This window comes from Lates calcarifer, linkage group LG6 (genome assembly GCF_001640805.2).
Source record: "Lates calcarifer isolate ASB-BC8 linkage group LG6, TLL_Latcal_v3, whole genome shotgun sequence".
NCBI classification, from domain to species: domain Eukaryota; kingdom Metazoa; phylum Chordata; class Actinopteri; family Centropomidae; genus Lates; species Lates calcarifer.
The window spans coordinates 8,385,793-8,398,055 of NC_066838.1; the positions used below are offsets into that span (position 1 = coordinate 8,385,793).

General features: G+C 39.6%; 1 protein-coding gene across 2 annotated transcripts in view; it reads left to right on the forward strand.

Annotated features, from left to right (window-relative positions):
• Positions 1-11,124, forward strand: part of mgll (monoglyceride lipase) — a 38,338-nt gene extending 27,214 nt beyond the window's left edge. For both annotated transcript variants that reach the window (XM_018675089.2, XM_018675088.2), the window contains 3 exons: positions 266-355; positions 2,806-3,021; positions 4,155-11,124. In XM_018675089.2, coding sequence (XP_018530605.1) covers positions 266-355; positions 2,806-3,021; positions 4,155-4,289 — 441 coding nt within the window. In that variant the 3' untranslated portion in view covers positions 4,290-11,124. The remainder of the gene's footprint in view (positions 1-265; positions 356-2,805; positions 3,022-4,154) is intronic.
• Positions 11,125-12,263: the final 1,139 nt, after the last annotated feature.

Here is a 12,263-nt window from a genome sequence, read left to right on the forward strand (position 1 = left end):
TCAAGGCCAAACACTGACAACACTGGTCAGAATTTCTTTGTTAGGAGAAGAGACTTAGCGTGCTTTAAGTACAGCAAATGTGTTTTTAATTCCTACACTGGCAGAAACATGCAGTAAGAATACTGCACTCAAAACTTCCTTAGTGTTTTAACACTAATCAGATGGCAAGAAAAAGATAGATAGAAATATTCTTCAGGGACGTGATAATGTGTGAAAAAATAAACTTGAATGCCTGGTTTGTCTTGTCTTTGTTTGCTCTTTGTAGATTTTTGTAGCGAAGGTCCTGCACCGCATGCTACCCAGCCTCACTCTGGGCTCCATCGAGTCTAAATGGATCTCACGGGACAAGACGCAGGTGAGAGACAGTTGCTGGTGTGTGTGTGTGTGTGTGTGTGTGTGTGTATGTGCATGTGCGTGTGCGTGTGTGTGAAGTTATGCACCATGTTCAGGATGAGAGACCACCCCATGACAGATACTTTGAACCCTTTCCAAACTGCAAGTGTTTTGTTGTCTGGCCAAGTTTGTGTGCGCATTTGTACCCTGGGTGGGTTGTATTGTGTTGTTTGTAATTATATAAACAGGTGCATTTACTGTGCATTTAGTGTGTGTGTGTGTTGTGTGTGCTGATGCGCCCTCATTTCTTGTACAACCTTAAGTTGAACCACCAAAGAGAGGAACACACACATAGACAAAGGTCTGCACGCCACTGTTTGCACGTATTTGCACCTGTGAACATGTTATGGTTTTCGTACTGTCGTGCTTGCCTGCTTAACAGTAAGTTTTGTACTAACAATAGGATCCCACATCCTGCTACCTCTGCTTCCTACAGTTCACTTCTCCCAGGTACAATAATAGACACAATAGATTTAGTAGATAAGAAGGTTCTTGACGGGGGGTGGTCAAAGTAAAGCTGGATTTATACTATTTATACTTTCTACTTAATACTTGGTTCTCCTTCATACTCCTGCATCAGTTTTCTCTTTCATATCTGTTGTAATACGAGTGATGGTGGGTCCACATGGTTGCTGAATTATGCTGTTTCATTCACTGTGATATTTATTTATGTTACTTACATCAAGATAACCATAGGGATTAAGCAATGTAGCTGATATAATGCATGTAGGGCATCTAACTGAAGATAATTTGTAACCTCCATCCTTGGTTAGGTCTTTAAACTTCTTCTTTAAATTATTATTTTCCTGGCATTTATTTGATCATTTGTTAAGTGAGGAGGGAGGCAGGAAACACTGGGGAGAGACAAAGGGTACAACATGCAACAAACACCCCATATACACCTGGTATTAAAATGCATTATCCAGATAATAAATGATCCGATTGCTTTTGCATTTACAGCTGGTATTTTTAATGACCTCTCATTATCCTCATTGAGATCGGATCTCTGTCCTTGACGTGGATCACGGACCTCACGGTCATGTGGAACACACTATAACCATTCAGCCACTTCTAAACTTAAGTAGCTAATCAAATAAGTGAATGAAATACATGTGTCTGTGTGTGGCTGCATTGCACATGATGCTGTATACAAAAACATATACATAAGTGGAGGTATATGGTATTGAGTATGTAAGCATTAGTGTGTCAAGTGAATCTAATAAGAAGTCATTTGATGTAATTCCTTAATACACAAGTATGAATAAAGCTTTAATGTGTTTAGATAGGTATAATTTGCAATATTATCTAACCAAGCATTACTGAGATGTTTTACAACATAAGTCAAATACAAATGAGCAAATATGGCCCAACAATCTAAAACAAAAAAATCATTAGATTTTTTTTAACACAAAACTTCTTAGTTTTGACTTTTTACACTGCACATTATTATAACTATGAAAAAGTGTGATTAAGAGAAATAAACGATAAGCCGCAGTGATCTTCAAGACATTTTCGGAATTCATTCAGTATGATGTTTTCTCAGTTTGGAAGGCAATCTTTCTCTTTTAAGACAGTGTTTTGTGGGTGTCACAGACTCCTCTGAGCTGCTGAGCAGGTCATGTTGTGTCACAGCTCAGCTTTCAGCTATTCATTATTTAAAGCAGCAGCACATGTGTCCAGAGAGAGGCTGCTGGAGTGGGCCATCAGCTGTGTTTACATACTTCATGAATAGGTATGGATGTGTGTGATTTATGTGCGAGCACGTATGGAACTTGAAAATACTGATGTTAAATGCCAGAGGAACAGGGTGTGTCCTCTGCTCTGCAACTGTGATTTAAACCAGTGAAAGCTATCTTTTTCCTTTCATCTGGCCCGCCTGCCTGCTTCAGTGTCACATAGTCTTTCTGTCTCTTTTACTCTTTTTTTTTTTGTCTCCCTTTCCATAAAGGCCCCCAACCATTTATTAACCATACTTACTCCCACTTGTCAACTCTCATGGTTTTCCCAGGAATCTTCTCATTTTTATGACCCTCTTCTGGGCCCATTTCTTCTTCCATATTTGGATTCAACTGAGATTTATTGTGCTTGTTAAATATAGCCACTTAACACAAAGATAACACTAGATAACACTTTCTGTCAAACAAAAATGTAGATGCTATGGCAACACTGAGAAATTAGAAGAAATGCAGAATTTTAGGTTCATCTATTGATGAACCTCTTAAACACTTGACTTGATTTTGTGTAAAGCAAAGGCGTAAAATTGATGTTTGTGAAGTCAAAGAAACAGTGGAGCTGCAGGAAAATCCTAAGAGCTTGCATCAAAATCAGTCCAACATCAAAAGAAAAAGGTTGATAGACTAGAGTATCATCCACTTCTCCCCATTATTCTTATGTCCCCTTGTGTTCTGCCAGGTGGAGGCATACGACACTGATGAGCTGAACTACCATGGCGGGTTGCGGGTGTCGTTCGGCATACAGCTGATCGGGGCTGCGGCTCGCATCGAGAAGGAGATCCCTTCTATTAGCTGGCCCTTCCTGCTCCTGCACGGCGATGCTGACAAGCTCTGCGACATCAGGGGCTCCAAGATGATGTACGAGAACGCCCCAAGCTCAGACAAGACACTCAAAGTAAGAGTGGTTTGTTTATATGTGTCATTTTGTTTTAGTCTTTTCATGCCTCCACACTGGTGAAAGTCGTAGCCTGAGGCGTTATGTTTTCAGGTTGTCCCTTTGTCCCATTCTTATGAGCAAAATATCTCAGGAACGCCTCGAGGTAATTTCTTCAAACGTTCACTTGGAGTCAAGGATGAAATGAATAGATCTTGGTGGTCAAAGGTCAAAGGTCAAGATCATAGTGGCCTCACATTCATGTGAATGCAATATCTCAAGAATACCCAGAGTGAACGTTCACCTGGACTTGAACTTGATTAGCTTTTGGTCCATCACAAGGTCAAAAAACTGTGACTGTGATGTGATATCTCAGGAATGACTCGAAGGAATCCCTCAAAATATGGAACAATTTATCACAACACTGCCCTCTGACATTTTGAAAATAACATGAGTTGACTTTTTTGAGGAGTTACCATCTAAAAATGTTTCATACTCAGTTTAACACTGTATACTCACCTTATAAGTGATCCTGTCAGTAATCAAAATAAGCTGTTGGCTGTTGAAGATATTTTGGATTTTTGTTTTCAGTGATTGGATTCTGCATTATAGAATGAAACCTTTCAGCAGTTTGATGCTGTTTAACTTTGATAAATTCTTCCTCATCTGTAGAAGGATGTGTATTTGTAAAGAAGGAAGTTCACATGCTACTGTTATCACATGGTTCATCACATGGGAGGTAAAGAGGGTGAACAAGAACAAGAGATGAGAGAAGTGAAAAGAGAGAAGAGAGTTCCCGGTCACTTCTTATATTTCTGGATGCTCTTCCTGTCTCCTGCAGCATCATAAGACAAATGTATGTAAATGAGGATCACATGGTGTTCATGAGATGCTGCCACTTCACTTCTTGTCTTCTTCACATCTTGTCAAAACAATGATTGGTTTATCAAATATCTGGGGTTTTCCAAATCAGAATGAAGAGTATCAGGAAGTTTGCTGATCACAGAAAAGCATCTCTTTATTTTCTTCTGTGGTATTTCCCTGTACGTTAAGCTAAGCGTGACAAAGACTGACTGAGTATTTTGTGTTCTCTAGGTAAAGCAGTTTTAACAACTTCCCTCTTGTGTGCTTATCGTCTCTCTGACTCTCTCCAGATCTACGAGGGAGGCTACCACGCCCTTCACCACGACCTCCCAGAGGTGGCCCAGTCCGTGTTAAAGGAAGTGGCCGGCTGGATCACAGAGCGCCTCCCCGCCACGACATCGCCACAACCACAACAAGGCTCGTAGACTTGTAACTTGTACGACCAAGTCAGCGTTCCAGGGCAACTGCCAAACTCTTCCTAAGAGGCCTGCTCAGTTTCCAGTAGCCCATCAGGCGTAACAATACTACTACACTCTCTAGTCTGAGAAATACATTGGGGCTCAAAGACTGACATTATTTTCTCAGTATAATAATTTAACTAACTTTATCCTCTGGGCATATACTGTACAAAAAGAATTTACCACACTCTCCTGTGTACCTGTCAATCAGCCCACCAATTTAAATTGGATGATGTGGTCAGAAACCACTTCTTCTTGTAGATACTCAGCAGCAGTTGTCAGTTTCACTGCAAAAATCACAATCATACATTAATTTAATCCTGCAAGCTGATTTGGTTACTATTTCATCATCTCTATTAGACCTCACTCACAAGCAGCTCAAGAGGGGCAAAGTTTAAGCTTCAGTATGCTGGGGTTCAACGTGCAATAATCAAGTTTCCATCTCCTAGACATACAGCAACAACTTAATACATTATTTATCTGCAGAGGGACATTTCCTTTTAGTTCACCCTCCATTCACAGGTCAGGTCAGAGGTCAGGATCAGCTAGAGGACAGCACCACTGGAGTTGCTGTAGGTTCCAATGTAGGTTGAATGCTCAATAAATTGCTCCTCATGCTCTAATCTGCTTTAAGCCCATCTCCCTCCTCTGCCTTCTCCTCGATTGCACTGTTTTACAAATTACGTAAAATATCACTTTTGACACAGGCAGCTCGTGTAGAGTCGAATTTTCTTCCCCTCCACCTTCATGTACTGACTGAATGACCAAACTAACCAGGTGAAGCTGTTTTGTCCCTCTCTCTGCAGGTGGTAATTAGAGGGAGGGCGCAAGGGTCGAGAGGGCAGAGGGCCTCTCCTTTCTGCGACCTTTGACCTTTAAGGTCACTGTTGACTTCACCGTTAAGAGTCACTCTTTGAAACAGTAACTTCATTAAGCTCAGGCTGCAGACAGGGGCTCAGCTGGAATACGAGAGGGACACGTCGCTCTGTTATTGGGGACAAAAGTAGATCTCCCTTTGTTCACATAGCATCTGCTGTTTGGTGGACACTTTTATCCAAACCACCTTAAAGTAATACGGCCGCACACATGGATGACCACAGTGGGAATCCAGCCTCTATTTCAGAACAATGCCATAGTCATAGTCAGGAAGTTCAACAGAATAGCAGATGAGGAGGAATAAATACCACTGAGGACTGCACCTAAACACCACAGCAATCTAGTATATGTTTTCATGTTAGTAAGAATCAAGTTTAAGTAACAGATACATGCAGGGTCATTCTAATGTACACATGTTGGGTACTTTATAGCCTGATTGCAGTATTCCTTAGGCTCATTTGACTACTTTGAACCAAATTTTGGGGAGACTTGGATCCATTTCTAAATTTCTGTCTGCAGAACAGAACTAGGAACAGGAATAGTGAAGGAGGAGTTTTTCAAACATCTACCTGCAGTATGAGCTGCTAAAACAGCGGTCAAGCTCAACTTCCCCTTTTCTTTTTCAGCTCTCAAAGTAGTAGCAGCAGTGTGCAGTATTTGAGGTGGCTTCAATGAAACCACAGCAATAATGTCACGGTGGCCTATATTCTTGCTAGCCGTTAATTATAAGCTATACAGCCGCACACAGTGAGCTCACCATTTCATACTGGTGAGTAGACTGTAATTAGCCAGTATTGCTACGTGTGCTAAGCTGTCCCCACCTATTCATCGAGCATGAGAGTTTCAGCAAAAGTTTCAAAGTTTGTTCGCCCCCAACATCAAGCATAGAAAAGGATCAGACATTGTGATGTTTTTGTCATGTAAAACATCAGACATACATACAGTTCATACAACTAATGCTTCTAGTTGTTGACTTCAGACATCCTACATGTCCTGTAGAAAATACATCCAGTGTGCAGTTCTTGGAAACATAATTGACTGTGTCACACTAGCGTTTAGATTTTTTCCTTTATCGCTCAGAATTCAAAGGGAGTCATGCAGAGAGTGTAGGGGAGGCTCAGTGCTGTATCCACGGTGACCGCTACTCATGTGTAACCACGGCAGCGGGCCAGCAGCGAGGTAGAATTTTTAAAATTCTATTTTACATGTGTAGTAACCAGGGTGATCACTACAAGACTGGCAGAATGAGATAAATTTCTGGCTCCATGCCTGCTGCTCTGTCTCTCCTCCTTTCTGCCTCTTCACTCCCATCCTCTCTCACCCCGTCTCACCCTGTGTCACCCTGTTTCACGGCCTCTGGTCGCTTCTTTTTATAGTTGTAGATGTGGTGAGCAGTGCTCTTTGTTCTGTTGATCACAGGGCCCCTTGTTCTACTACAGATTCAAACATCTTGTACTATCAGCCACCCACACTGTCCCTAGTGGTCAATTATCAGAACAGCAACAGGTTAAAATTTAAATCAAATAATTTTTTCCCCCATTTCTTTTGCCCATAAGCTCCCACTCATCTAACAGGGGACTCATCACTTAACCAGCTCAGCTTAATGCTATATCTTACCACACTGGATGGCTTTAGGAAAGCAAAAAGTGTGATCTAATTAGTGGGCCTGCTAGTGTGACCACAAGTCACTGGAGCTCCACAGATACCTTTGAGCTCCATTCTGTTTTGCTATTTTTATTCTCTTATTTTGTCTCTGGTGTAAACTGTTACCACTACCTATGAGAGATTAATGAATTGACATCAAACGCAAATGTAAGTGTTTTAGTGTATGAATAAAATGGATATAATAAGAAATAAATCACAGAAAAAAATTAAAGGAAAAGTCCCCCCCCCAAAAAAAGAGGTAAAATCAGGATATAAGTACATCCTCTTCTCTTTTTCTTGGGCACCAGACTGTATTTTTCCAGATAACACTGCTACTGCTGCAGACATAGATGGAGATGTAACGTATTCCTCAGTCCCAGTGGGAGCCAGATCCTTCACCTCAACCAGAACTGCAGGGGTTTATATCATAAGCACTTCAAACACAGTCTACTCCTGATTGGGCTGCGGCAGGCGCAGCACACACAAAGACTACACAGCCCCAGTTGTATTCATACTCATAATAGCACCCCTGCTGCACTGCATGAGTACAGCTGATTTAACTTTGCAGGATCCTATGGAACAGTAAATTTCAAAAGCTCTACCTGTCAGACTACACAAGTGAATATTACTGCTATCGTTAACTATGGAGGCGGAGAGCAATGGAGATGGAGTGAGCGAAGATTGAGAGAAAGAGAAAGACAGGAGAGAAGCTGTCAGTAACCATGGTAGCAGCTTTTCTCTCCCCTAGAAAATTCAACCTGTGAAAACTGTATTTGTTTATGGTGTAGGGTGTACAACAGACAGGGCTGGTTGTTCATTTGCTGCTCTGAGGATTCCCTTTTGTGTGAGCATCGAGATAAGGGAGCAAACAATTAGCTTCATCAGTTCACAGTGAATAATAAGAGCTCCACACACTTGACAAATTCAAATCAGGCCTGGCTGCTGTTTGTAGCTGTCTGAAAACACGCTGTTTCCAGTCAAGCAAAGTGTGATTTATAGGAGCATTTAAGAACAACATTTTTCTTTTTTTCTAGTAAGTTTGTGTTCATATATACATCTATGCCTTGCTTTGAATAAAAAATGGTCAAAGGCCTATTAGAGAAATTTAAGAGGCCACCACTTCTTTATCATATTCCATTCCTACTCACCTGTCTTAAAGGTGTGCAATTCCTGACACAATCCTCTCATCTTGTAAAGCCATGTAAGCCATCCATATCCATGCCAATATCCTTTTCTACTGGCATGTACACTTACACAGGCATGGTTCATATGCAGGTTTGCCATACTGAGAGATAGCCATGTAGAGTTGCAGTGACCTGTTAATATGTAATAATCCACTTGACTGTTATATCTTTTTTTATTTAGGACAAAAGTTCTTTATTTAGTGAGTGAGAGAAAATAACGAGGACAGGAAACCACTGAATCTAAATTTAATTGTCCTGCTGGTTTGTCAGTTTTTTTTTTTTATCTCGACTTTATGACTGTTTCAAAGAAAAGAGCTGTTATATACAATGGAAGACTAAAGTGCACAGGACAGAGACTGAAGTGCACTGGAAAGGTTCATTGCAGAATTTGCATGAATGGAGTCAGTGCTCAAGTGAGCAGCAAGAATTGAAGAGGTCTTCTCCAAAATGCATTTTTAAAAAAAATTGTACCTTAACTTCATCATCATATCTGTAAAATACAGATGATCCAGGCTGTTAGAGTGGAATAATTTCCTCCACTGAAAACTTAAGTTTTCAAATAATTGATTTTGCATTTTGGAACAAAACCCCAGTTCAAATCTTGCTTTTTTTTTTTCTTTGTTTTGACTGATTTGATGTATTTCTAGTTACCAGACTGCTTGATTACTGAACATAATTGTAATACACTGTACAATAGCATAGCATTGTTAACACTTGATGGAAATGCAAAAATCAAGATCTTTTATTTATCTTATCTAGGATATTTATACAAATTAATTTTATGTATAGGCAATTATATAATGATTACACATCATGACAAGGCACTTTTTACAGCATAAACCAGTCACCAGTCACTTACTGTTGATGCTCAGCCACATGGAGATTCATGAGACCATTGTCGGAAACTGGTTTAAGGTTGTATGTATGTAAGCTCAGCGATCCCAAAAATGAATGACAATGTTTCTGATATGATTTTTCATAGAGTATTTTACTACTGTGTGTTTAAGTCACTGTTGTGTTGAAGTCTTGTTGCAGTTTGTCAGAGAACCTTGTTTGTTTAAACCATTTGATATTTTTTCATTTTAGAACAAAATCTTAACAGCCAGGGTGTTATTGCTACAGGTTTGGGAAAATCTTGTACTTCTTTCCCAAATTAGCTTTTCACTTAAAATGTAGATTTTTTTTTTTTTTTTAACTTTGAGTTAAAGGTGGGTATGAATGAGAGACTTAATGTAGCTTTCTCCATTCATAAAACCTTCTTTTCAAACCTCAGAAGAAAGACAATTTGGTCAAAAGCCTAAATTGCAGGTATCAGGTGTCCTCCCAACATCAGCCTGATTTCTGAGAAGAAGAAAAAAAAAGCCTCGGATTCATTTGACTAAGAATTCCACACAATTTTAGAGATTTTCATGGGAATGTGTATTGTATGTTTGTCTATTTTTGGATTGTGGTCTAGTGTTGTTTGTGCCTTATTACTATGACGAATGTGTCTTTGAGTGTGTCTGTGCCTGTGTGTGAGTCCGTGAGTGTGTGTGTGTGTGTTTTGATATAAATGAACTGTGCAGAGCAGCATTAAGCAGATCCGCTTCTCTGTTATTCTGGCTTTTCTGGCTGTCTGTCATCACAGCTGTTTCTGGTTCTGGTTCAGTAGTTGCGTCTGTCTGCTTGTCTTTTTCCTGTCTGTCTCTTTTGTCTTTCTGTCTGTCTGAATATCTATCCAATCTGGGGGTCTAAGCAGATATAGGTCAAAAACTGTTTCTGAATCCTTCAGTACTGACTCAGATACTTTTAAATACCTCCCAGCTCCTCTAAACAATTATTTTGTTTTAGCTTTAAAGACCCCCACATTATCTAGAAACACAATACTTGACATTAAAGGCAATGCTTTTGCTCTGCCTGGAGTTGTTATAATGACAGAATGACTGTATAACATTTGGAACTTGAATCCATTTTCCCCCACATATTTCCAACCAGAAAACAACAAGAACCAGATGTGTATACGTTTTTGAGTCCATCGTGACTGTTATGTATTGAATGGATGCATTCCTTTCTCTTGTCCGTATTTGTACATGTTTAGATATGGTGAGGCTTTTGTAAAGGGGGCCAATACATTTCAAACTGTCTTAGTCAATCCAGACGTGTTGTTGAGGTGAAATGAAAAGGCATCAAAGGGATGAAATCAACATGTCAAATTACACCCTACAAATTCAGGTTTTCAGGAAAACTATAGAATAACACAGCATTAAAATATTCACACTTAGCATCTTTGGCAGAACTGGAGTCAAACTTTAACATGGTTTGTCATTACTTGCACAGTGCAGTTACTCTGTACTTTTCTCATGTGACACTGCTCATGAATAAACAAATACTTAGGAAAACTCAGCTACGTGATATAAAACCTGGGAAGATGAAGTGTCAATTATCAACAAAAGCAATGCTCACTCCAGAAAGACATCTAATGTGATGGAGCAGAGTTCTCTCTCTCTCTTTTTTTTTCATTACACAGTGGAATAATAATATAAATCCAACTCTAACATGAGCATGCAGTGACATACAATATCATTACTCACAAGGTGGGAGTTGATGTTTTCAGGCAGCACATTATGGACCACATAAAGATAATGATGAGACATCATATTGTTGAGTCTTCCTTGTAAAGTAATGTGTTGTTTGCATCAACAGTTTACTAAATACTGGATGACGCCTGATTTGAATAGTCCAGTGCTGATACTCAACCATCAAGTGATGAAAGGTAGATGTTCAACAACGTGCTGTTTTTCTTTGCTAAAGACAGTGTACCCCAAACCTTAATTTAACTCAAATACAAATATTAAACAACTGCAAAAGAAAAGAATCATAATCTACTTAACCTCAGTACACCCTTCACTGATTTATTGTAGTCATTGCATAAGAAGTTGAGTTGCAGCATTAGACAATTTAATTCAAGTGTGACAAAATATTGTATATAAGATGTATATATAGTAAACTGTAATAATGGAAATACTTCTGAATCACTGAAAGTCAAACTGCTTGTTACTAGAAGGTTCATAATGTCCATACTCTCTGACAGAATAAACTATATGACTGTTTAACTTAAATACTTTCAGGTCTTTCTTCTCTGGATAATGGGTTCAGTGTGAAGTAGGTGTTTTCACTTAGCTTCACTGTTCAGTTCATTATTGAAGTATATTTAAACAGTGTGGTATAAACACTGTACAAGAAAGGAAGAGCAGCGTGGGAGGAATTTTCTTTTTGGGGGGAATCCATCTCCAGTATAGTTCTAAACAGATGAAAACACAAAGCAGCCACTAGGTGGTGGCATTGCATCACAGAATTCTGAATGAAGACAGCCTGGCCATATGAATGCAGTGCTAGAGCTGTATTTTAGGATCTGTGTACACACAGGCATGAATGAACCTGAAGATTTAAAATGCAGAGATTTTTCTCTCACAGAGCTTTATTTGGGTTTGGGATTCAAACTTCTTCATCTTTACCCATACCATTGTCCAAACACTGAGGTGCTGACTCTTTTAACACTAAACATTTCGAGCCCTAGCAGTAATTTCCAAGGCACACATTTTGATATCATACTTTAAAACAAACACTTACATACTCTAGTGTATTTATATTTGGTGGTATTTTCCTCCGTCACTGATCACGTGACTCAGTCTGAGCAGGGCAAGTTTTTTTTTTTTTTTAAATCATTCAATCTGAGGGAATTAGACAGTAGTTTCATTGCTGCTTTTATGTGGATCTCTACGTTGGAGAGTAAATCAATTAGAGTACGGATGAAATTCAACAAGGTTTGCAAGCCAGACAACCCTCTTCACTCCAAGCATATGCTAACAGTGCTCATCATCGGTCTGTTTTCTCTTAGTAAATCTCTCATCCTCCTCCCCCTCGTTCATCCTCATGTCAACACCTGATAACGACTAAAGGGAAAACTGGCTGTACATCAGCAGTCCAAGATGGAGATGTCTGGACAGGACAGATATTAAAAGGCGCACAGTATACGCACACACACACAGTACACACTTTTTCACAGTCTTTTTCACTCTGTCTCTCTTGCTTTCTTTGAATCTGCTTCCACTGCCCCATTTTCTCTCTCCTCCTCTCTTTCTGAAAATGTAGGCTAGCAGCTCTCCTTGAGACATTTTTGGAGTTTGCTGGTACCACATTAGCAGCAACTCCCAAAGGATGGCACTTCAAGAAAAGCAAAGACCAGAGTCCCGACTAT